This window comes from Salvelinus namaycush, chromosome 32 (genome assembly GCF_016432855.1).
Source record: "Salvelinus namaycush isolate Seneca chromosome 32, SaNama_1.0, whole genome shotgun sequence".
Classification (NCBI taxonomy): Eukaryota; Metazoa; Chordata; class Actinopteri; order Salmoniformes; family Salmonidae; genus Salvelinus; species Salvelinus namaycush.
Genome location: NC_052338.1, coordinates 8,536,519 through 8,563,096, shown reverse-complemented (window position 1 = coordinate 8,563,096; position 26,578 = coordinate 8,536,519). Strand labels below are relative to the sequence as shown.

Below are 26,578 nucleotides of genomic sequence, written 5' to 3'. Positions count from 1 at the left end.
TGCTGCAAAGAAACCACTACTAAAAGACACCAATAATAAGAAGAGACTTGTTTGGGCCAAGAAACACGAGCAATGGACATTAGACCGGTGGAAATGTGTCCATTGGTCTGGAGTCCAAATTGGAGATTTTTGGTTCCAACCGCCGGGTTTTTGTGAGACGAGGTGTGGGTGAACGGATAATCTCTGCATGTGTGTTTCCCACCATAAAGCATGGAGGAGGAGGTGTTATGGTGTGGGGATGCTTTGCTGGTGACACTCAGTGATTTATTTAGAATTCAAGGCAAACCAGAATAACTTCCACAGCATTCTGCAGTGATATGCCATCCCATCTGGTTTGCGCTTAGTGGGACTATGATTTGTTTTTCAACAGGACAATGACCCAACACCTCCAGGCTGTGTAAGGGCTATTTGACCAAGAAGGAGAGTGATGGAGTGCTGCATCAGATGACCTGGCCTCCACAATCACCTGACCTCAACCCAATTTGAGATGGTTTGGGATGAGTTGTTTAACACTTTATTGGTTACTACATGATCCCATATGTGTTAGTTCATATTGTTGATGTCTTCACTATTATTCTACAATGTAGAAAATAGTAAAAATAAAGAAAAACCCTGGAATGAGTAGGTGTGTCCAAACGTTTGACTGGTACTGTATATAGAAGTGACTTTTTTTCTTTCAAAAAAGGGAATGATGTACTGCCTCTGTAAAGAAAAAAACAGAGATCTAAATACATATGAAAAAGAAAACAAAATAACTTCAAAAGTATGAATCGTTGACATGTATTTGTAACCCGTCCAGTCACAGAGCTCTATTCTGCTCTGTGTATTTATTGAGCTGGCTTGTGATTGGCCGGTGATCTTATGTATACTCCTTGTACTTCATTATGTGTCTTTTGAAATAACACAGTTCTCATTATTCTTATTGTTATCGCTCCTAATGCCGTTATTAACTACCCTTATGCTACACTCGCTGTATATGCACAGTACACATTCATATGAACAGACTGTTTCTCCTTGTAAGGACAATAAAGTGAGACAGTCGGAGGTGACGATCTTTCTGTCCGATTCACCTTTTCCTGCATGCTGTGGCCAGTCAGTTTGAAGGTATTGTATCAATGTACAGTACACAGGTAAATTATACATCGAAATAAAATAGAGTATTGTGTTTGGGACACATTTCCCATACCCTGTCCCCTGTGCCATGCCCATTTCACAACCTTCCTACACACACGCACCAAAGAAGACGAGGGAAGACGAGGGTTGTGGTTAATGGAATCAAAGGAATTCTGTATTTGATATAATTTAAGGGTATATGTTTCCTACAAAATACAAATGTCTAAGGTTCCTCATGACACCAGTGCACAGCAATTTGAAAACAATACAGAGACACATTACAATTTTGGCAAGTCTTCAAAAACAAAGTAAACAACACACTTCTAATATAACTCAAAGAAAACGAAATGAAACCAGTCCTGGATACAATCTGCTTGCCATGGAATTCATCTCATTATTTTCATGAAATGTATAGTAAGTAACTTTTTCCCAAGCTTGGTTTGGTTTTCACTGAAACATGCCATTTAAGAATATATAATAAGCAACTATTGGTATTATTTCTTGGTAAAACGAGAACCATGAAAGTAGATTATGTCCTGGTTATAGTAAGATGCAACACAGAAACAGGGTAACATTGTCTTAGTCAGGATAAGGAGGTTTGATTACTCTTGTCTTGTGATGCAACTGAAGGTAAACCCTTTTTGACAAAGCCAGGCCAAGAGCTGAGCTCAGAAGGTTCTTAAGAGTATAAATGTGATGATAAATGTGACAACTTGACATAAATGGCTGATTTTAGATAAGATTTTCTTATCTTTGAGTACAGTATAACATGTTTCAAGCTAAATTGAACACACATCTTAAAATACTTCACTAAAACAGGTCCTGTAGAGGCATTTCTACAGTAATTACAACATCCAAAATATCCCTTATTTTGATGCTTTGGCCATATTTTGAACCTCTGGTTCAGTCTCTGGTTTGGTTACTTATCCATAGCAGTAGTACCTGTTATGGGTCATGCCTTCAGGCTCCTGACAAATTACATTTAAAAAAAAACCATAAATAAATACAACAAAAAATCAATGAAATTAAATATACAATTACATTACAGACTATTCTGTGTAACATCATCAGTACATAAGACGCAATCTTGTGTGGTGACGATGAGGTCAAGTGTGACAGTGTGTGGGGGATAAGGCAAGTTGGTTGTCAGCCTCACTTCCTATACTGAATCAGTCATCTCACTAGACCCTACAATGCCATGAGACACACAGGGCTAGCACACTATGCTATCTGGATGATTTCCATTGAACATACTGATCTGAGACATTGATTGAATGATAAGATAAGATAGTACTTTATTAATCCCCCAGAGGGGAAACTTGATTGCACCAGCCAATGCATACAGGGATGAGGAATGACCACTTGCCTTTCCTCTGGTGAAATGCAGTGAGTATACAAAACATTAGGAACACCTGCTCTTTCCATGACATAGACTGACCAGGTGAATCCAGGTGAAAGCTATGATCCCTTATTGATGTCACTCATTAAATCCACTTCAATCAGTGTAGATGAATGGGAGGAGACATGTTAAAGAAGGATTTTTAAGCCTTGAGACAATTGAGACGTGGATTGTGTATGTGTGCCATTCAGAGGGTGAATGGGCAAGACAAAAAACTGTAAGTGCATTTGAACGAGGTATGGTAGTAGGTGCCAGGTGCACCGGTTTGTGTCAAGAACTGCAACGCTGCTGGGTTTTTCACACTCAAAAGTTTCCCGTGTGTATCAAGAATGGTCCACCAGCCAAAATACATACAGCCAACTTGACACAACTGTGATAAGCATTGGAGTCAACATGGGCCAGCATCCCTGTGGAACGCTTTCAACAACTTGTAGAGTCCATGCCGTGATGAAATTAGGCTTTTCTGAGGGCAACAATGGATGTATACTCTGTATGTGCCATGTACTCAATGCTTGTATATCATGCTATTATGTCCATTAGTAGTTATGTCTATTAGTAGTACAATACGACACAGCTAGCTTTAGTTTGGGCTGGAAAAGGTTCCCAAAAAGAGAAAACATGCTTTCAGAATTTCTTCTTTTTACATGACACCTCCTCTCCTTCTGACGACAATCAACATTTTTCTAACTGAAAATGACTCCCTTTGTTATTCATTATCACAGCTGCTATTTCCGTTGTGTAGCTTCAATGCTAACAGTACATCTCAGTTAACATAAATAGTACAACTTGGCATTACAGTACGTAGCGTTAGGCGGAAGTGCAATAATTCCATGGTTATAACGTCATATTACATTTTGACAGCTATAACAGTGCAGTAAACCAGTCCCCTAGCACTCTGGACAAAAGTAATGCAAGTCACATTTGTGAGAACTGCTACATAATCTGCTTGACTAAAAGGTCCTTTCTAACGAATATCGATTAAATAGGATAACTCAGTTGTGAGCGATGTAGAAAGTACAACGAAAACAACATCAAAAACACGCAAGTTACGTATCGTAATAGTGACTGTAGACACACATCAATGGGAAAGCACACATTTCGCAGATAGAAATCCATAGAAAATAATAATATATTGAGAAACAACAGTTGAGTTGACTGGCCTATTCAGACTACTTCTCCCAAGAGCCTTTGCAGGTATAGATTAGAATATTGGATACTTTGAATGGTGAATATTTTTTACATTCATTGTAACTCAAACTTAGTGCCAACAGAGCCATGACATTTTCTCTTAACCAATTACATTTTGTCAGACTAAAACGACAACCAGTAACACTAAAAACAATGAAAGACTGAAACATGGATTTGGTCAGGTCCCCTTTTCTCCTGATGAGTAAGAACGAGCGCTGCGAATGACAACACTGGATGGGACGAGTTGATTGCGCGCTTGCATTGAACTCGCCAGTTAAGATGCACTTTGGGTTTGGCAGCAAGGCAGTGGACACAGGCAGTTAGGAGGAGGAATCCAGGGCCAAATAGAAAACGGGTTAGAGGTGAAAGGTGAGATAGGCAGAGAAAAGGGGCACTAAGACACGTGGAAAGAAGAGGGGATCGATAGAACGGGTTGATCACAGAAACAGATATATCGTTGGTATAACATCCTTGAGGAGAGAAGGTAAGGCTGTGACAGTAGACACATACGCAGACACTACAGCCAGGCAGGGGTATGATGAGAGGAGAGGTCTACCTGAGCACCCGGAGCCTCTCCTCAGCCCATACGAGTCGCCACCTAGAGGATGGAGGGACAGGTTGAGAGAGAGGGAGATGGAGAGAGAGAGACAGAGAGCGAGAGGGTGGGGTTGGGGGGAGATTTGGAGAGAGAGAGAAAATGAAGGAGTAAGGATTCACAAAGTAGGATCAGTGAGCTAGCCAACTAGGTTTACCAACAATACAAACATTACTAACCTGCAATTGGCATGATATACTATCTTGTACATGATACTTACGATGACACATATTAACCTTTAGCACTCTTCATAAACCGTCAAATGAAGAGTTACACATGTACACGCGTGTTTGTCACAGTTATCTGGCAAGTTATTCATATATCCTATCCTGTGAAATATAACTCTAGAGCGTTGGGCCAGTAGCTGAAAAGTCACTGGTTCGAATACCCGATCTGTTGATATATCCTTGAGTTAGGCACTTAAACCTAATTTGCTCCGAGGGCGCTGTACTACCATGACGGACCTTGTAAAACAACACATTTCACTGCACCTCTCCGGTGTATGTGACAATAAAGCATTATTATTATCATTTTGGGGGGTAACAACTGGTATAATTAATTGGAGACCGACTGAGAATGTTGTTACGCAGACAAATAGAAGTCATCTTGTAATATAATACATCACACACATCGTTGGTTAGGCCGTCTCACCTGTGAGATGTTGATTCCGGTCAGTTTCTCCACCGCCGCTGGTAGGCGGGTCATGATGTCTAGCACCTCCCCTGTGAGCTTGGCCGCGCCCACCTCGCCGCCGCCGCTGGATATCATGGTGATCTTCTGAGCCTGCGCCAGAGGCCTGCTGATCTCTTCCGCCATCTAGAGGAGGGCACAGGCACATACGAGAGGTGTCCATCCAGTTTCTATGCCCGATGATCCGATTTTGGGCTCTACAACTATGTGTGCGAACGAACTTTCTATCAGTGTTATGACTTTTTCATGCATATCTTCGATTCAATGCAGGACTTTACGCGATCGTTAAACGCGTACATCTCATATGTGTATTTGAGCTCCGTCTCTTGAAAGGTTTGTTTCTCACTAGTGGTAGTTGCTCCAGCAGCATGTCCACCATGGCTCCCTCCTTGTACTGCTGGAAGGCTTCGGCCTTCTTGGCCATCTGCTCCGCCTCGGCTCTCCCCTTCGCCTCCACGGCAAAGGCCTCCGCATCTCCCTTAATCTGAGAGAGAGAGAGAGAGAGAGAGAGAGAGAGAGAGAGAGAGAGAGAGAGAGAGAGAGAGAGAGAGAGAGAGAGAGAGAGAGAGAGAGAGAGAGAGAGAGAGAGAGAGAGAGAGAGAGAGAGAGAGAGAGAGAGAGAGAGAGAGAGAGAGAGAGAGAGAGAGAGAGAGAGAGAGAGAGAGAGAGAGAGAGAGAGAGAGAGAGAGAGAGAGAGGAACATTTTGTTATGACGGTCATACTATGTTGTTCCAGCTTCCTTGGGTGTAATTTATCGTAAGTTAACTGCAATATTTAGTAGTATTGATTGAACAAGCAAAATGGCTTGAGTGTGGTGAACATGGACTTCTCCTATTACCATTAAAGTTCTCTCTGCTTATATGAGTCACAGACACAAGGATGAGCTGATTTTAGGGGTAAAACAAGCTTGGAACAGTAACAGTCCTATACTAACAATGTAGTTTTCAGAATCTATCTCGAACAATGTGATGCTCACTCACCCTAATGGACTCTGCTTCAGCCTCTGCCTCCATGATGAGCTGTGCACTGTGGGAAGAGAAACATTTATTTGATCTCCTACACCTTGGTTGACCAGTGAGGTATACAGTACGGATAAAGTACATTGTACATATTCAGTATAGTTTGTATATGTGTTTTTTTGTCTGTCTCATACTCCATAGAACGCATTGATTATCTAGTATATTTTCATTATCTATGCAATACATCTTTCACAAAATACAATATATAATTTGTGAAAGGTCATTTGGAGACCCTGTGGCTGTTACTCACCGCTGGGCCTCGGCCAGCTTCTCCAGGCGGTATCTCTCGGCCTCAGCGGGCTTCTTGACCTTAGCCTCCAGCTCCATCTCCTTGCGGGTGATCTCCTGCTCCTGGAGCATGATCTGCTGAGAGCGCTCCACCACCTTGACCTGCATCTTCTCCTCCTCGATGCGCTGCTTGGTCTTGGCCACCTGACAGGGAGGGTTCAAACGGGAAGGCCAAGATCTCAGTAGCGATCTTTATGACCATTTTTAAGAGGTTATGTTTGACCTCGATATATTTTTGGGAATATTCTGTGTTTTACTTTTGTGTTGTTTTGTTTCAGTTGGTTTGGTGAGCTGCTTTCCATTTTGAGAACAAACAAATAACGAGAATGGGTGTGCAATACAATACATCCGTGTCTTAGTGTAATATCATGGACATACCTGTAGCTGGTAGGCCATCTCGGACTCCGCCTTCTTGGTGTTGACTTCGATGTCATAGGATGCTTTCTTCAGCTCATAGTCCCTCTGAGCCTTGGCCATCTGGATCTCATTTACATACTGGGCTGAGATCTTCTCCTGCATGGCATGGGCCTCCTACAGAGAGAGACAGAGAGAGGGGAAAAAAGAAACAAGAGGAGTTTGGAGAAGGAAAGGTTGAGATGGAGTACCAGGAAAGAGAAAAGTAATGTATCTATTCATTTCACCTTTATTTAACCAGGTAGGCCAGTTGAGAACAAGTTCTCATTTACAACTGCGACCTGGCCAAGATAAAGCAAAGCAGTGCGACACAAACAACAACACAGAGTTACACATGGGATAAACAAACGTACAGTCAATAATACAATCAAAAAAGTCTATATACAGTGTGTGCCAATGAGGTAGGATAAGGGAGGTAAGGCAATAAATAGGCCATAGCGGTAAAATAATTACAATTTAGCAATTAAACACTGGAGTGATAGATGTGCAGAAGATGAGTGTGCAAGTAGAGATACTGGGGTGCAAATGAGAAAAATAAATAACAGTATGGGGATAAGGTAGTTGGATGGGCTATTTACAGATGGGCTATGTACAGGTGCAGTGATCTGTGAGCTGCTCTGACAGCTGGTGCTTAAAGTTAGTGAGGGAGGTATGAGTCTCCATCTTCAGTGATTTTTGCAGTTCGTTCCAGTCATTGGCAGCAGAGAACTGGAAGGAAAGGCGGCCAAAGTAGGAATTGGCTTTGGGGGTGACCAGTGAAATATACCTGCTGGAACGCGTGCTACGGGTGGGTGCTGCTATGGTGACCAGTGAGCTGAGATAAGTCGGGGATTTACCTAGCAAAGACTTATAGATGACCTGGAGCCAGTGGGTTTGGCGACGAATATGAAGCGAGGGCCAGCTAACGAGAGCATACAGGTTGCAGTGGTGGGTAGTATATGGGGCTTTGGTGACAAAACGGATGGCACTGTGATAGACTGTCCCCAATTTGCTGAGTAGAGTGTTGGAGGCTATTTTGTAAATGACATCGCCGAAGTCAAGGATCGGTATGATAGTCAGTTTTACGAGAGTATGTTTGGCAGCATGAGTGAAGGAGGCTTTGTTGCGAAATAGGATGCCGATTCTAGATTTAATTTTGGATTGGAGATGCTTAATGTGAGTCTGGAAGGAGAGATCTATGTATATATATTTCTATATATATATGGGGGATAGTAAATTATGCAGACAATTACATTGATGGAAACTACAATCTATCTGCAATATTAAAGTTGGTCTACCCCCCCCAAAATAAAAAAAATCAAGTAAGAACGGATAAGGGAAACCAAGCAAAAGAAAATATGATGGTGAATTCTGAAATAAACAAGAGCAAGGTATGTGCTGTTTTGGGTTGAAGAAGAGAAGGTAGAAAGAATGAGAGACAAGAGAGAAGGGAGAGGTGTCTCACCCTGATCACAGCATCCCTCTTGAACTGGGCCTCTCCGATGCGGGCGTCTTTCTGCACCTGGGCGGTCCTGGATTTCCCCAGGGAGTGGAGGTAGTCCTGAACCACAGAGAGGAAGACAACAACATGCTTTTAGTTTAGGGTCGATCATTTACCTGGCATCCATCTAGTGTCCATTATTTACCTAGTATTGGAGCAGCTGCAAAAAATTTAGTCTCTATTGAAAGTAGAGAGAGAAAGCACACCTGGTCATCGTGAACGTCTTTGAGCGTGTAGCTGACCACGCTGATGCCCATGTTGACCAGGTCGGACGAGGCCACCTTGAACACCTCCTCCGAGAACTTCTTACGGTCCCTATAGATCTCCTGATGGGGGGGAAATAACAGAGTTAGGGCCTATGTTGATATACCTTCATTTGACAATGAAAAGATGCAGTGCTCCCTCTCCAACATGTTACTATGTAGTTGAGCACATAGCCAGAAATAGATTTCCATATGACTATGGTTCGACTGTAAATATATAAAACAGTTTGATTTGTTGTTTGTTATGGTCTGTTTGTTTTGGTCTGTTTTTTATGGTCTGTTTGTGGTCTGTTTGTTATGGTCTGTTTATGGTCTGTTTGTTATGGTCTGTTTGTGGTCTGTTTGTGGTCTGTTTGTTATAATCTGTTTATTATCTGTTTGCTATACTCTGTTTATGGTCCATTTGTTACGGTAAGTTTGTTTTGGTCTGTTTATGGTCTGTTTGTTATGGTCTGTTTGTGGTCTGTTTGATATGGTCTGTTTATGGTCTGTTTATGGCCTGTTTGCTACGGTCTGTTTATTTTGGTCTGTTTGTTATGGTCTGTTTGTTATGGTATGTCACAAGCCATTTCTAACATGCAATGTGCTGTTTTGCATATGGTACATACACTACCGTTCAAAAGTTTGGGGTCACTTAGAAATATCCTTGTTTTTGAATAGAAAAGCAAATTTGTTGTCCTTTAAAATAACATCAAATTGATCAGAAATACAGTGTAGACATTGTTAATGTTGTAAATGACTATTGTAGCTGGAAACCATCACTCCTGTGTTCCAATGGCACGTTGTGTTAGCTAATCCAAGTTTATAATTTTAAAAGGCTAATTGATCATTAGAAAACCCTTTTGCAATTATGTTAGCACAGCTGAAAACTTTTGTTCTGATTAAAGAAGCAATAAAACTGGCCTTCTTTAGACTAGTTGAGTATCTGGAGCATCAGCGGTGCACAACTGAGCAAGAGGACAAGTACATTAGAGTGTCTAGTTTGAGAAACAGACTCCTCACAAGTTCTCAACTGGCAGCTTCATTAAATAGTACCCGCAAAATACCAGTCCCAATGTCAACAGTGAAGAGGTGACTCCGGGATGCTGGCCTTCTAGGCAGAGTTGCAAAGAAAAAGCCATATCTCAAACTGGCCAATAAAAATAAAAGATTAAGATGGGCAAAAGAACACAGACACTGGACAGAGGAACTCTAACTAGAAGGCCAGCATCACGGAGTCGCCTCTTCACTTTTGACGTTGAGACTGGTGTTTTGTGCGTACTATTTAATCAAGCTGCCAATTGAGGACCTGTGAGGCGTCTGTTTCTCAAACTAGTGTACATACAAAAATACCCTCTAATAAAAGGTGACATTATGTACTGTCGCCTCATATTAAACAATTGATCTCAAATCCAAAATGCTGGAGTATGGGGCCAAATTAAAAGTTTTAGCTTCACTGTCCAGATAAATGGGTAGGGGAGTGTATCTCTGGCCATAGCTCTTGGGTTTGGTCATGGCTTTAAAGCATTGAAACCAGTGATCTGCTATAATGTGCTGTTTGTTTATCTGTAACTGTGGATGTGGCCAGTAAGGGTGCTATCCAGTTTACCTCATGCAACCATGAAGAAGGCAAATAGTGCCGAAATGTTTCTATATTGCACTAAAATGAGTGAGCTGCTATAATGTAGCCTGATCCCAGATCTGTTTGTGACATCTTGAAAAACAGATGTTCTACAACAGGTTGGGAAAAACAAGCATTGTGATTGGGTACTCGGCAGGTACTCGGCTTCGCCTTGTACCAACGACTGCAGCACAGCTGTGCTAAAAAGGTCAAGTTTACCTCCACAGTCAGGTGGGCAATAATGGCCCTCTGGTGACCCTCCAGCGTCTCCAGGGCGATTTGGGCGATCTCGCCCTCCGACTTCCCCATGAACATCTGACAGGCTGCGGCCAGCATCTGCTTGTTCTGCCCCTGGATCTTCATCTGGAGGGAGGAGAGCACACAGGTTAATAGTTCATTAGGGCACGCAACCGAAAACATTTTTAAATGTTTTGAAACAGAAAACAAAAATGTGCATTTTATGAGCAAGTTCAGGTAGTCCCTCCCTGTTTTAGTCTGTTGTTGGTGATTAATGAGCATGACTCAGGTGTGCACATTGCTAAACAAACAGAAGCATCTGCTGTATACTACCAGACTACACAGCAGTAGTAGTTGTACTAACACTCCAACAGGCAAGGTTACTCAGTTCTGTCCAAAGCACAAGCGAGTAAGGAATTGAATCATTTAATACCAGTGTATAAATGAATGATATAAGCAAAACAGTTGGCATGTTTTAATTAGCTACTTGATACCAACTTACTTAAAGAGAGCCTTTACATTTGTGTTCAAAACTAGGGCCATTATTGCCCACCTGATTGTGGAGGTACACTTTTTAGCACAGCTGTGCTGCGGTCATTGATACAAGGCTTAAAAGTGATGTAACAGAATAGTGCAGTTCCATTGGCACAGGAAGAAATGGAGACAGAGAAAGATGGAGAGACAAACCTGGGCAATACCAGTGACCGAGATGGGAACCCCATGCCGGGTGTAGACTTTATCACTCTTCACGTTCAGCGTCAGAGTGTTCAGGGAGATCCTGGGAGAGAGGAGAGGAAAGGAGGGATATTAGTCATTCCACAATGTTGTAGTATGATATCCCAAAAACAATGGCAAATGGCAACGCACGGCCAATATATGTGTTTGCAGACATGAACAGGAAAAGAGACCACACCTCTGGATCTTCTGAACACAGGGAAGCACAAACACTCTGCCTCCAGAAATCATTACTGGAGGAGAACGGCAGAGCCCTGAGAAACAGAGAGCGAGAGGGAGAGTGAGAAAGGGAGAGAGGGAGAGCGAAAGAGGGAGAGCGCGAGCAGGAGAAGGAGCACGAGAGAGGGAGAGGGAGAGCGAGAGAGGGAGAGCGAGAGGGGGAGAGCGAGAGAGGGAGAGCGAGAGAGCGAGAGCGGGAGAGCGAGAGCGAGAGAGCGAGAGAGGGAGAGCGGGAGAGAGCGAGCGAGAGAGGGAGAGCGAGAGAGGGAGAGCGAGAGCGGGAGAGGGAGAGCGAGAGAGGGAGAGCGGGAGAGAGCGAGCGAGAGAGGGAGAGCGAGAGAGCGAAAGGATGGTGAGATACGCATGAGAGTATTACTACCATCTTACAGCTCTTTAATGTAATATGTTTGTAAATGGAGAATAGAATTGTATTGATTAGAGAATGGACCTGACACCACCATAGCCTCATTTGGACCACATGTGTAGAACATGTTTTTTTCTCCCTCAGATTCTAGAAAGCCAAAAAACAACACACACACAATTTAATTCAACAATTTCATATACCAAGCTTCAATGCTTGGCAATGGGCCTGACAGTGGGCTACTTAAGATTCGTACATTGGCCTATTGCTCAAGCATTTATAGCTTAACTCATCAGTCATGCTTGACAGCTTTGACTGAAATCTGTACAGTAGGCCTAATAATAATTTCATATAGCTACTGTAAGTAACAAATGCGACTAAACGTTTTCTATATTTCAATTAATATTTAATCCGAATTTGAGCTGGTAGTCAGTATTAGAACTATTGTGATCTTCTCCATGAAAATCCAAGGGGACAGGAGCCTTGAGAAAGTTCTCGAGACAACACTGGCATCTAATTTAATTTGCGTAAATGTTGCGCATCATCACTCAGGACATTTTGCTGATAAAGAGCATAGAAAGACAAGCTCATATATGTATCAACAAATGTATCAGCACACATGCAAATGGGATATAAATAAAACATGCAAGGGTGTAGCAACTCGTTACAAAATGATACAAATATGTCCAATTCCACTATCCTTTTTGCCAGACCCCACTGCTGTTTACATACATTGCAATCCGAGACGAATCAAATCAATCGAAAGATTAGGCGAAGTATGTCCCATTCACTTACCAATTTGACAGAATGAACTAATGCAGAATGCAAATGTATAGATGTATAGAATTTTTTTGCTCTCAAAATAGCAGCGTTATTCTTGCTATCGTCTGTCCAATGACTGTATGCAAATATGAAGCGTTTGTCCTGTTATAGCCCTTCCCGTCAAAAGCGTCCATCCATCGTCTCACGCCCATTACAAAATGTGCTGTCGCCATCTGGTGTTGCGGTGGTGAATTGAATTTCATTCAATGATCAGTGTGAAATACTTCAGTATTGTAGGATACAATTTCGAATTACTTAGCTAGATCAACAAAAGTATTGAATTTATGCTCTTTAGTTGCACTTTTTTATTTGTTATTTATTTGATGTGACACCCCTCTCTCTCTACCGCACCTGCTGTCTCAACCTCTGAATACTCCGCTATGAAAATCCAACTGACATTTACTCCTGGGGTGCTGACCTGTTCCACCCTCTATAACCACTGTGATTATTATTTGACCCTGCTGGTCGTCTATGAACATTTTAACATCTTGAAGAACGATCTAGCCTTAAGGACCATGTACTCTTATAATCTTCACCGCCACAGCCAGAAGAGGACTGGCAACCCCTCAGAGCCTGGTTCCTCTCTAGGTTTCCTCCTAGGTTCCCTGCCTTTCTAGGGAGTTTTTCCTAGCCACCGCGCTCCTACATCTGCATTGCTTGCTGTTTGGGGTTTTAGGCTGGGTTTCTGTATAAGCCCTTTGTGACATCTGCTAATGTAAAAGGGGCTTTATAAATACATTTGATTGGTGTGGAGCTTAAATGTGTTGCTTCATACAACCACCCCGTTGAATGTTTGTCTTATTAAGGTCTCAGACGCAGTGACCTGGGTAATCAGCACAACACATATATATGTAACCATGCTACATTTGGCCATTGGATGTTATAACCAAACAGCAGAAGAAAGTATTCTGCATAATCATTATATTTGTTTTAAACTCAAAATGTAGGATGATGAACATAATTTTGGGTTTATTGTAGTAAGGTTATTAATATGTACGTCATTTGTCTTGGCTGATCTAATATCAGGGAATCAATTGCTGTACATAATATCCCTTTTTTTATTGTTTTATTCTAGGAACTATTTTCACAACTAATAGGGGGGAAATTATTTTCCAACAGTACCTTTTTGCATTAATAGACACTTTTATAGGAGTTTTACAGGATTCGAGGCAAATCATATAATTCATGATCATCTAGATTAGAAAATCTTTGATCGCGATGGCTCTGACTCCATGTCCTGCCAGCTTCAACAGGGCAGTGTGACAGGACGGGTCGCGGCACTCCCTCTCTACTTCCGGCCCCTTTCTTTACGGTAGAGAAACCCCTTAGATTTTCTTTCCTCAGCCAATCAAGATTGTGTTTCCGAAGTCCTTGACCAATCATTAGCGCAAGCTTCGGTTTGGCCACTGTCCAGGCTTTAACATTTTTTGTCCCGCCTTGCTCAAAGGTGGCATCCACATACTTCACAGTGGTGAGTGTGTCAACAGCGTCGACATAACAGCACTTCAATTTATTCTCTTTTATTTTCTATTACTTCACGTTTACAGAATGAGGGAAATTGTACACATTCAGGCCGGGCAGTGCGGTAACCAGATTGGGGCCAAGGTAAGAATCTTAAAAACTAAAACGAACAATATCTAGGCTTACATTTGGGAATTAATAAATAATGCATTGTACAAACTATTTGTTGCTTCTCAAAAAGTTGTATTCTAGGCTATGGGTATTTAAAGTTTTAAAAAATCCACTTAGCCTAAATGATGAACATTCAATGCAGTACATTCCGTTATGGTCTCTTTTTCTAACATGAGGCCATTTAAAGTTTTCAATGGATGAAGAGTGCCGGAATTAATATGCCTTTTGTTGTCTGCTTTTCAGTCCAGTTGTAAAGCTTCTACGTCGTTTTTGTTCTTTATGGGATATACATTTATCTTTTGCCAATGTAAACTAGTCTTATAAGAAAGCACAACTGGAAAAACGATGACAGTTATTTTATTTTGCTAAAATATCCCCGGGACTATTGAGACGTGATTTCGCTAGGCGTCTGTCTGCTCTTTCTGCCACGCTCATTGTTTCATGTCTGGAATAGCATTTTCTTCAATAGACTACGAAAAAGAGATGTCTAAAATGAAGACTTTAAAACACAGATGAAAAAACAACTAGACATTTATACACAAGACACTTAGTCCTAAAGTTATGAAACGGTGGAAAAACTATAGCTTCACAAAGGCTAGTTCACCCCCCGCGGTTTACAGATGTTGACGAGCAAAGATTGCATTTTCGAGACAATTTTTTTTTGTGGTTTGACAAGTTTACATGTCCTAGACTTTTAGTCTCAGTAGACTATGCGTATTCCCTTGCATTACACATTTAGGTAAGTAGGCTATGTCTCTAGATAGCCCCCTATCATATTATTGAGTCATCTTTAGGCAGTGGCACGAGTCAAACTTTAAACATAACTTGTTAAAGAGTAATGGTCTTTTTACGACAAAACGCATGCCCTGTTGCGCATTGACACGTCGCCTCTTGGCTGAGTACGCATAATAGACCAGTAAAATAAACCATTATTAACGCGATGGGGATTTGAATAGAATAGCGGGGACACTACAGCTGTTGTCTTATTGGAGCTGAATCAACGTCCAAGAAAAATCTATTTCTTGGAATCAACGTCCAGGGAAAAAAAGGGGAAAGTTGCTGAAGCAGGCAAGGGAGAGATTAATGAACGGGCTCCCGAGTGGCGCAGCGATCTAAGGCACTACAGTCCCTAGTTCGAATCCAGGCTGTATCACATCCGGCCGTGATTGTAAGTTCCATAGGGCGGCGCACAATTGGTCCAGCGTCGTTTAGGTTTGGCCGGGGTAGGCCGTCATTGTAAATAAGAATTTGTTTGTAACTGACTTGCCTAGTTAAATAATAAATATAAAACGCCAACAACTGTGAAGGGGACTTCTGTGGAGGGATATGAACAGGCTGTGGACTATGAGAGCACATGACATCGTTTAAATGACCAATGCTTGTGATAAGGAGTCGAGTAGACACTTTAGTGTAGCCTATATGTTTTTATCCACACCTTGGTTATTTTACACAACACCATTTGGGAACACCAGCCATAGAGGGTCCAGTGGGCCAGGGAAATGTCATCAACATAATGTAATATACACAAGGCCTCAATAACTCTTTAAATATGCTGTCTATACCAAATAGCTACATAAGTCTATTCAGGCCTACCCTTTGTAGTGAATGGAATTCTTATGGGAAATGGAGTGTGTCAATAGGCTAACTTGGTAGCCCTAACTTGTTGATGTGTTAAATGTGAATGTGTATTACCAGACAGAACAGTGAACAAGAATGGGCCATTTCACTAATATTTATTGATAGGGGTTCAAGAATAGATAGTAAAGTGGGGTGAAAGCTCAAAGAGGTGTTTCATATAAAGTACAAGGTTCTCGCTCTCTCTATTTCAGATCAGGGTCAGTTGAGTTTGCATCAATCTGTCCCAGTAGGCTAATTCCTCTGGGATGGTTCCACTTTGCCCGCTCACGTGGTAGCCTACAGAGTATTGCTTCTCTCTCTCTCTTGTTCAGCCGTTTTTAACACATCTTCATGGACGGTAGCTATTCTAACGTACGTATAGAGTTGTTATAAGCAGCTCTTTACGCCCATTTCTTGAGCTTGTCTTCCACTCCAAGGCTAGATGTTTCTCCACATTACTCCAATCCCTTGTTGTTGCTGCAGCCCTCCCAGGTCAGAAAAGTGACATCAGTAGTAGTGACACGACCATGCGCGCGTGGATGTGTACGTGCATCTACACACACTTCTCAGACTTCGAAATACCACGCACACACCATAGCTTTTGCAGTGTGACTGCGAAGATGTGCTAACGAATACACCGAGCACACCACAACTGTGATTCCGCTGTGCGTTGCACAAGGGGGGACTCTGTAGCCTAGCTTGAAAAGCACCAACTCAGGAAGAGAAATGCGATTTTGAACGTGCTGCTCAGTGTCTTGTGACTGCGAAGGCAATTATCTCTTGGATTTGCCTGTGGTTTCTACACTCCCTGAGAGAATTCGACAGCATTTTTCCCCCTCCACCTGTGGTAGCTGGGAGGTCAGGAGCACACGTCTGGCCAGGATAGACAACCCAACTGGATGACATTTTGAATAGTTTGGGAATTATGTCATGTATTGAATATCCATACGGTATATGTTTCAACTTAACATAGTGTGTCTTGCATGATGTTTTGTATGTTATGTGTTGTAGAGGATACCTTGTATGGTATAGGGTCTTGTTCATCTTTACAGCAATAGTCATTTTTTCATGACATTTCTAATGTAATAATATAGTAACAACAATGACCAAATATACTACCACTAGCTCAGCTTCCCAACCACTTGACCTCTCATTCTGTTGGTAGTTCAGCCACTGAGCGCAACCTGCACTTGTGGCCTGGCCTGTGTCAATTCAAGCCTCTCGGTTGACATGTCTCGACCTCTTTAGTTCTGGGAGGTGATCAGCGATGAACATGGCATCGACCCCACGGGCTCCTACCATGGAGACAGCGACCTGCAGCTGGACAGGATCAGTGTCTACTACAACGAGGCTTCAGGTAGCACATCTCCACCCTCTACAGTTACAAAGAACTTTTCAACAGAAGAACGTCTTTGGTGCTTACACATACATGTACATATATGCAAACATGCATACATATATGCATTTATTCTATTGGAATTGAGATTAATTTAAATTAATCTATAACGTGATGTAATGGGTGAACATCTCAATGTGGCAGGGGATACTGGATAGGATCACACAATTCGTGGACTAGTGGTGTACAGGAGGTGATGTATTTTGTCCTCCCCCTGGTGGACAGATAGGAGCTCCACTCCCCTTGACATCAAATAACCCATTGTTCCCTGCAGTATTGAGCTGGTGTGTGTCTCTCTATCGTTGTCTCTCATGGAGGTGGCAAGTATGTACCCAGAGCGGTCCTAGTGGACCTGGAGCCCGGCACCATGGACTCTGTCAGATCCGGACCGTTCGGGCAGATCTTCAGACCAGACAACTTTGTGTTTGGTAAGGAACTAGAGGGGTTTGGGTTTAGCACTGCTTGGACATTGAAGAGACATATCACTTTTAGTTAGCACATAGGAAAATGAAACACAGGGAAAAGTCATTATGAAACAGTCCTGTCATTTCAGGTGTTTGAGGTCTTATGTCCCTCCTTTCCTCTGATGTTTCTAGGTCAGAGCGGTGCAGGAAACAACTGGGCAAAGGGCCACTACACTGAGGGAGCAGAGTTGGTGGACTCGGTCCTGGATGTGGTGAGGAAAGAAGCTGAGAGCTGCGACTGCCTCCAGGGCTTCCAGCTCACCCACTCCCTGGGTGGGGGCACTGGCTCGGGCATGGGCACCCTGCTCATCAGCAAAATCCGTGAAGAGTACCCCGACCGCATCATGAACACCTTCAGCGTAGTGCCCTCCCCTAAAGTGTCAGACACTGTGGTGGAGCCCTACAATGCCACCCTGTCAGTCCACCAGCTAGTGGAGAACACAGACGAGACCTTCTGCATTGACAACGAGGCTCTCTACGACATCTGCTTCCGTACCCTCAAACTCACCACGCCGACTTACGGAGACCTCAACCACCTGGTGTCGGCCACCATGAGCGGAGTCACCACTTGCCTGCGTTTCCCCGGTCAGCTCAACGCCGACCTCCGTAAACTGGCCGTCAACATGGTGCCTTTCCCCCGTCTCCACTTCTTCATCCCTGGCTTCGCACCCCTCACCAGCAGGGGGAGCCAGCAGTACCGTGCCCTCACCGTGCCTGAGCTCACTCAGCAAGTGTTCGACGCCAAGAACATGATGGCCGCATGTGACCCGCGTCACGGTCGCTACCTCACTGTCGCCGCTGTCTTCCGTGGCCGCATGTCCATGAAGGAGGTGGACGAGCAGATGCTCAACGTCCAGAACAAGAACAGCAGCTACTTCGTTGAATGGATCCCCAACAACGTCAAGACCGCCGTCTGCGACATTCCTCCAAGAGGCCTCAAAATGGCCGTCACCTTCATCGGCAACAGCACAGCCATCCAGGAGCTGTTCAAGCGCATCTCTGAGCAGTTCACCGCCATGTTCCGCCGCAAGGCCTTCCTCCATTGGTACACCGGAGAGGGCATGGACGAGATGGAGTTCACCGAGGCAGAGAGCAACATGAACGACCTGGTGTCTGAGTACCAGCAGTACCAGGACGCCACCGCCGAGGAGGAGGGAGAGTTTGAGGAGGAGGCTGAGGAGGACGCTTAAAGACGGAGTGAAGCAACACGAGCGAGGAGGAAGAATGAAGAAAAGTCCTACAAAAAGTCTGAAAAAAATGACAAAATACCACAAAAAGAGAAAAACAAGAAAAGTACCAAAAGAAAACCGGAGGAATACTATAGAACATAGCTGAGAAGAGGAGGAGCCCAATTGCACACCCATAAATGGAGGATCATATCTGAAAATGAACTGGAACATAATAGGGAGAGGTCTAGGAATTTAATTCCATTTGACCATAGCAAGGTTTTGTAACAAGATTATCTGAAAGAACCTCAGCAAATTTGTGTGTACCGAACATTTCAGTAAATGTTTACACATTGAACCAATTTTCAAATAGAAGCCATTGTTATTTTAGGTCAAGCCAGTTCGTCTATATGTCCACACCCTGCTATAGTGTCCGGTATTGTTGACATCTGTACTGCACTATGAAGGGCTGAAACTGCAACCTTCTTGCATGTTTCTTTTCTTTTTATTCTGATTATAATTGTTTTGATCCTTGAGAAAGTGAAAAGCAAGGTGCCTCCGGGGAGAAATAAAAAGGCATTTTTAGAAAACCTCTCTCTGTTGTTATTATTGGAAGGAAAATATTGATATTAGTGTGTTATAATGAAGCAATAATACACTCACAAGGAATCTATTAGAAACACTTACTGTAACACCATTGCATTGCAACATTTTGAAAATCAGGTCAATAGAAACAAATATTGAATCAATAAACTGTTGGGCAAAGGCAAAGAAAATAGTAAAACGTGATTAGAGAAGAGTATGAATATGAATAAGCACTTGAAAACAGCAGATAAACCCATATTGCTATCTTGTCCAACACTAGATTAGAATATGTTGATTCCTCCGCCTGGATCTGTGATGGGGCCCAAAAAGGCATAAGCAGTGACAGACAAATCAGATTGTATTTGTCACATTGTGCTTCTTAAACAACAGGTATGGAATTGGAGTATCCCTTGGCTCCACTGATGCTAGTACAAACAGTTCACCACCAGCGGGGAAAGAGTCAAAACGGATAAATGAAAAACTAATTAGGTCGTGAAATGGAGGGCCATTTTGAATTTGTTTAATTCATCAGTCACCAATGTAACAAAACCCACCTATACGTGAGATATTGTATACTACAGGATATCTAAAGTTGTAAAACTATATTTATATATATATATATTCAATTTGTTGGTACTTTCCTGGAATAAAATTGTTATATTTGTTATTAAAATCAAACATCAAGGCAAACAAGATGTGATGTCATAATACTATATCATAATCCCACATGAATATGAGTAGCGGCATTCCAGAGCCGAACCTCCGGATTCTAACGGAATGGTACGAGCTCCACCGATCATTAACAGACCACAAGCCGACAGCTACCGAAGCTCTCCAGATAATCCCGATTCGTAACACCATTGAAGTCCCTTTCTTTGACGGGTTGGGGGTGAGGGAGAGGGGGAAGATATTAAGAAGAAAAAAAACTACATTTAGTAGAAAACCTTACTTTCTGTACCCCGTAAGTCCCATCTGCTGTTTTCGGATCCAAGCCTGTCTGAAAGGTAATTACCAGCAATTATGATGCATCTATATCTGCTCAGTTCTACTGGTTTTTTATTTCACCGAGAAATGTATGGGTTAAATTTTGCAGTTTTTTCGTTTGCTGGCAGGTTATCTGGTTGTTTTTTTATGCATGTCTAACAGCTATATCTAATATGGGTAATTTAGGGCGTGATACCGGTAATGCAGCAGAGACGGGTAGGATGACAGTAATTACCTTCATCTTCACCTACAAAACATAACATCTCATGATTATTTTACATGTAAAGTATAGCACTTCCCATAAACAAAGGCTAATAATAGAACATTTGAAACGGGGACAATGACTATTGTTGGGCACCAGGCAGCATTTCATAGGCTATTTATGCTATTTCGAAAGCTTTAACGGCCTCTGCATCTTCAGATTCTAGCCTATATCCTTACAATAAACACCAGAACAAACAATATGCGGAGGGTTCGTTTTTTCTAGGCTATTCTTCTCCCCATCAAAGGTGCAGTTTATTATAGGGCTGGGAATAAAAAAGACAAATCATAAGCCTATTATATTTTATCCACCCTCCCCCTCAATCGTTTATGTAATTGATGAACGAATGGTAAGTAGTTGAATGTGAAATTGGTTATTCTTCAATATTTGTTTGACGTCCTGCCCAATGCGTTAATGCGTGGATACCCTGCCAGGACACCCAATCGTTAGGCTACGTAATTAATGGGAACGACAGATGGCAAATTTTGCATAGTCGCTAAGTAAGTGTTTGGTCTGGTCACATACTCAATGTACTGAAGAGAGAATACATTTTTTTCAATGGCACTTGGTCTTGTGCGAAGGGGTGAACGGGGGACGCGAGTAAGGGAGCCTTTGTGCGCGTGTGATGCGCGCAAAAAAAGAGAGTGCGAGCTTTGCCAAAATCCACACGGATGACAGAAATCGTAGCTGGAACGAGAAGGGGTCTCCCCATGTCTTCCAAATTCCTCAGTGCAGTATATTCCTCATCATTACCAAAGCTGTGTTTTATCTTGTTGGGATAGCCCATGCAGCGAAGCGTGACACACCCTTGTCGCACCACGGGTGTACAGACTGCACACTGTTTTACCGCCGAGCGATATAAAAAAAAAAAAAGATGCCGCGCGCGAGTATGTGAGGTAGAGCGACACGGGATGTCAAACTGATGAGATACAGTTGAAGTCGGAAGTTTACATACACTTAGGTTGGAGTTATTAAAACTCGTTTTTCAACCACTCCACACATTTCTTGTTAATTTTGGCAAGTCGGTTAGGACATCTACTTTGTGCATGACACAAGTAATTTTTCCAACAATTGTTTACAGACAGATTATTTCACTTATAATTCACTGTATCACAGTTCCAGCGGGTCAGAAGTTTACATACACTAAGTTGACTGTGCCTTTAAACAGCTTGGAAAATTCCAGAAAGTCATGGCTTTAGAAGCTTCTGATAGGCTAATTGACATAATTTGAGTCTATTGGAGGTGTACCTGTGGATGTATTTCAAGGCCTACCTTCAAACTCAGTGCCTCTTTTGACATCATGGGGAAATCTAAAGAAATCAGTCAAGACCTCGGAAAAAAATTGTTGACCTCCACAAGTCTGGTTCATCCTTGGGAGCATTTTCCAAACACCTGAAGGTACCACGTTCATCTGTACAAACAATAGTATGCAAGTATAAACACCAAGGGACCAGGCAGCCGTCATACCGGTCAGGAAGGAGAAGCATTCTGTCTCCTAGAGATGAACGTACTTTGGTGCGAAAAGTGCAAATCAATCCCAGAACAACAGCAAAGGACCTTGTGAAGATGTTGGAGGAAACAGGTACAAAAGTATCTATATGCACAGTAAAATGAGTCCTATATCGACATAACCTGAAAGGCCGCTCAGCAAGGAAGAAGCCACTGCTCCAAAATCGCCATAAAAAAGCCAGACTACGGTTTGCAACTGCACATGGGGACAAAGATTGTACTTTTTGGAGAAATGTCCTCTGGTCTGATGAAACAAAAATAGAACTGTTTGGCCATAATGACCATCGTTATGTTTGGAGGAAAAAGGGGGAGGCTTGCAAGCCGAAGAACACCATGCCAACCGTGAAGCACAGGGGTGGCAGCATCATGCTGTGGGGGTGCTTTGCTGCAGGAGGGACTGGTGCACTTCACAAAATAGATGGCATCATGAGGAACGAAAATTATGTGGATATATTGAAGCAACATCTCAAGACATCAGTCAGGAAGTTGAAGCATGGTCGCAAATGGGTCTTCCAAATGGACAATGACCCCAAGCATACTTCCAAAGTTGTGGCAAAATGGCTTAAGGACGACAAAGTCAAGGTATTGGAGTGGCCATCACAAAGCCCTGACCTCAATCCCATAGAACATTTGTGGGCAGAACTGAAAAAACGTGTGTGAGCAAGGAGGCCTACAAACCTGACTCAGTTACACCAGCTCTGTCAGGAGGAATGGGCCAAAATTCACCCAACTTATTGTGGGAAGCTTGTGGAAGGCTACCCGAAATGTTTTACCCAAGTTAAACAATTGAAAGGCAATGCTACCAAATACTAATTGAGTGTATGTAAACTTCTGACCCACTGGGAATGTGATGAAAGAAATAAAAGCTGAAATAAATCATTCTCTCTACTATTATTCTGACGTTTCACATTCTTAAAATAAAGTGGTGATCCTAACTGACCTAAGACAGGGAATTTTTACGAGGATTAAATGTCAGGAATTGTGAAAACTGAGTTTAAATGTATTTGGCTTAGGTGTATGTAAACTTCCGACTTCAACTGTATGTGCGATAAATTTGGGTGAACACCTTTAGTTCACCTTTACATCCCACAAAACAAATATTGAGTGACCTAACCATATATGGCTTGTTCTGAAAACAGCACAGCCTACTTTCGACCATGAGTTATTTGGCCTTCAGGCAATGGGCCAAAGCAGCTGATCATTCTTCAAAAGCAAAACCTTTTGTTGATTGATTTACATCCTTTGTACTTCCAGGTTTGAAAAAAGTGCACAACTCATTGTGCACAACTCAGTTGGTCAGTATGCAATAAGCTAATGTAAGTGTACAACATAATAGCCGACCATTCAAACTCAATTAGCATGGCATATTGTATGTAACTATTATTAAACTCTGATACACTCAAGAAAGAAAACGTTCCGGAGTATCCTTTAGGGGTTCTTCAACTTGAAACTGTGGGGGAACCGCTATAAGTTCTTTGAAGAACCCTTTTAATGAATCCTCGAAGAACCATTTGAAGAACCTTTTGGGGTTAATTTTTTAACTACTTCACTCACCTATTATTATTATTGTTAATAATAATAATACGCATAACAATAACAACAATAACACAATATTTTAGTTGTCAGTGTCAATTATGATTTTAGAGGCAAAGCAAAATAAAAAATATGAGGTAAACTCCCAGCAGAGCCCCAAGTCCAATGGGTATATCATCTGGCGTGTTGATGTTAATGTGTTGATGTTCTCCGTATCCATAGCCAGAATGATTTAGCAGTGCATGGTGATCAAACAGGTAACCTGTTATATTCATCAGAGTTGTAGGGAGGGTGAAGTCTGTGAATCCAAAAAAGAGTAATTAAACAGATGATTAACAAAACATGCACATGACAGTATTCATACCTTGGTTTTTGTGGTAAATGTGAATGAAAAAACTGTTTTGATAATGGTTTTCATACACATACCTTGTCCATAATGTAGAGGCCTCTGGGATATTCATTGAAGAGGTAAGAGAGGAGGATGGAAAATGTGATATGCATAACATACCAGTACCAATTGACATACCTTTGTATGCCTCCTCGTCTGTATACCTGCAGACACAGACACAGAAGTGAGCAGTTCAGTCATCTGCATCCAATACAGCTAGCCTTCAACATATTCTTATAGCCTACATATCATTACCTCTTTGTTGATTGATATCCATTGAATTGTGTCCTTTTTCTGTTTTAGAAAGATTTGCACAAATATGAAAAGATAATAAAACAATATGAATTTAGATCATACGAGGGACAGACCTTACCTTAAATTGAGATCTTAAAATGTTTCAGTTAAGTACCTGTGCCTGCTGTCCTTTCAACCTTGAATCCAAATGTTTCATTTGGGCTGTTAGGTTCCTGCAAGAACCCCCACCAACTAAGGAGGTTCCTCAATGAACCCCACCTCCTCATTTTGGGCCATTTTCAATGCCAAGAACCCTAAGGTTCTTCAAAGAACTTTGAGGATCTTAGAAGAACCCTTGTTGAACCCCTAGTTTTTAGTGTACTAAATACAACCCATTGGAAACCCATTGCCTTTAAAACTGTGGCTACACTTTGATTTTCAGCCTGTGTCCCGAATATGAGATGCAAATAGACAGTTCTGTAATTTCTTCATTTATGCTGCTGAAAGAGGCAATGCTTATTAAACAGCACTCTGTGTTCTTTCATGGTTGTACACTAGGATCCTTGGAGCCACTTAGATCCTCCCCCTCCCCTACTCCCCATCTCCTGTCACTGTAGGCAGAATGGTGGCCTAAGCCTAGGCTCATGTCCACTCTAGTCTAATGGTGGTCAGCCTCATCACACAAAAGAGCTGACTAATGCCCTGAGGAACTACACACCACTCCTGTTAATTAACCTCAGGAAATGATGTCATTACCACTGCAGACTCCCAGTTACACTAGAATTTACTAGGAGTAGATTATTACATTTGAGCCCTGCATGTCCAGATTTAAACTATTCCATATTATGTTTTGTTCATCTTCATACTGTATCTCTACAATTTAGTTTGAAAGGTATTTGTATACTGTGCATGCATGTACAATAATTAAATCCATATTTAGATAAGAAATATCCTGCTGTAAAAAAAGAATAATGTATTATGTGTTTTCAGAGATTCAATCAAGATGAAAATAATTGGTGTTGCCGTGTTTGGAGCCGTGTTCTGCACTGGTAAGCATATTGGCGAATTATTCACCAGTGATATAGGTTGAGAGGTTGAAAGAGCATAAAGAATGTTTGACACAGTCACATGATTATATCAGATTTTATTCAAATGAGTACAAAATGAATCGAGTCATTTATTATCTGTTCCTTTTTTCCCCCTCACTAATTTACTGAGGGTTTGATGTTGACAGCAGTTCTATTTTTACAGTGAGAATGTAGGCCATTTACATTGCAAAAGGTTTTGTGATATTTGCCAAGTTTAGTAGTTTCTCATCCAGTAGTACAAATGATTTCTAACTTCTTGAAGGATCTTTGTAAACATTGACAAAGAACGTAAAGTAATGCTAAAATAAATCTATCTTTTACTTTACAGTTCTGACTGCATCCCTGAAAGGTAAAGTCACGCATGATCTACAGATTTTTTTCAGTGACTGTCAAAACCTGAAGATTAAGTATGAATACCATCAGTAACTTTACCCTGATTCTGACATATTGTTCCTTAAACTCTGCATACCCTTGTCAATCTCTACCTCTTTTACATTCTCTCTCTTCAGTCAAAGAAGAACACAAGATTGCTTTTTTCGGCGAGGATGTGCACATCCCACTCCCATCCCTAGTCAGCACTGAGGTTCTGTTCAAGCCCGCCTCCAACCGCACCGCCGAGGTGGTCCTGATGAGGGACGGGCGGGTGGTGGGCCAACGGGCCCAGCTCAACTCCCTCAAGCACCTCATCCTGGAGGATGTGGGGGAGGAGCAAGAGGGCATGTACGTGATCAAGAACACTGAGGTGCCTGCCGATGTCAAACACATCATCCTCATCGTCAGAGGTACTATTAATTCATCTTCAGCTCTTCTAATTCTTCAAACCTTTCTTCTCAACGTTGCAATCGACTTGTTTCTATACTTCTTAAAACCACTGTTTATCCAACACATTCACTATCTAAGATTGTATCCTAACTCTGCGCAAACTGTGTAACCCTTAGAGGCAGACGTCAATCGAAATGAACGTTTTTTTTTTGCATTATTGACGTCGTTGCATTTGGTCTGCAATCGATTACGATCATTGTTCTGATGCGAATGCAACTGTATAGGAAGAAAATACTCCCCCAGAGCTCTGAGGGATAGTGCTGTGCTGTTGTGTGCTCCCTGGCAGATTGCGCGCTGGAGCAGGTGGTCAAGTACGGTGAGACATACCACATCCCACTCGGTGACATCTTGGGCCCTATCACCCTGGAGTTCAGGTCCAGTCAAGCCCATGCCAATCAGACCACGGAGCCACCGGCAGTGGTATTGCTCAACCAGACTTCCATCCCCCCAGAGGAGTACAAGGGTCGTCTGAGTG

General features: G+C 42.2%; 2 protein-coding genes across 8 annotated transcripts; one reads left to right on the top strand and one right to left on the bottom strand.

Moving 5' to 3' along the window:
• Window positions 1-2,856: 2,856 nt before the first annotated feature.
• Window positions 2,857-12,537, bottom strand: LOC120027252 (flotillin-1). 4 transcript variants are annotated; one of them, XM_038972154.1, is made up of 13 exons: window positions 12,397-12,537; window positions 11,689-11,751; window positions 11,200-11,275; window positions 10,974-11,064; window positions 10,269-10,412; window positions 8,393-8,512; window positions 8,151-8,246; window positions 6,671-6,823; window positions 6,255-6,436; window positions 5,966-6,011; window positions 5,283-5,469; window positions 4,947-5,111; window positions 2,857-4,298 (listed from the first exon to the last, which is right to left on the bottom strand). In XM_038972154.1, the coding sequence occupies exons 2-13, from the start codon at window positions 11,729-11,731 to the stop codon at window positions 4,138-4,140; spliced, it is 1,464 nt and encodes a 487-aa protein (XP_038828082.1). In that variant the 5' UTR covers window positions 11,732-11,751; window positions 12,397-12,537; the 3' UTR covers window positions 2,857-4,137. The 4 variants fall into 4 exon arrangements, with proteins under 4 accessions (XP_038828082.1, XP_038828083.1, XP_038828085.1 ...); XM_038972155.1 differs by lacking the exon at window positions 11,689-11,751; XM_038972156.1 differs by lacking the exon at window positions 12,397-12,537 and having other exon boundaries at window positions 4,171-4,298; window positions 5,332-5,469; window positions 11,689-11,731.
• Window positions 12,538-13,862: 1,325 nt separating this feature from the next.
• On the top strand, window positions 13,863-19,292 carry LOC120026852 (tubulin beta chain). Of its 4 annotated transcripts, none has more exons than XM_038971563.1 (4): window positions 13,863-14,028; window positions 16,921-17,029; window positions 17,386-17,496; window positions 17,665-19,292. In XM_038971563.1, the coding sequence occupies exons 1-4, from the start codon at window positions 13,972-13,974 to the stop codon at window positions 18,720-18,722; spliced, it is 1,335 nt and encodes a 444-aa protein (XP_038827491.1). In that variant the 5' UTR covers window positions 13,863-13,971; the 3' UTR covers window positions 18,723-19,292. The 4 variants fall into 4 exon arrangements, with proteins under 4 accessions (XP_038827491.1, XP_038827490.1, XP_038827492.1 ...); XM_038971562.1 differs by having other exon boundaries at window positions 13,866-14,028; window positions 17,383-17,496; XM_038971564.1 differs by having other exon boundaries at window positions 13,914-14,028; window positions 16,838-17,029.
• The last annotated feature ends 7,286 nt before the right edge of the window (window positions 19,293-26,578 follow it).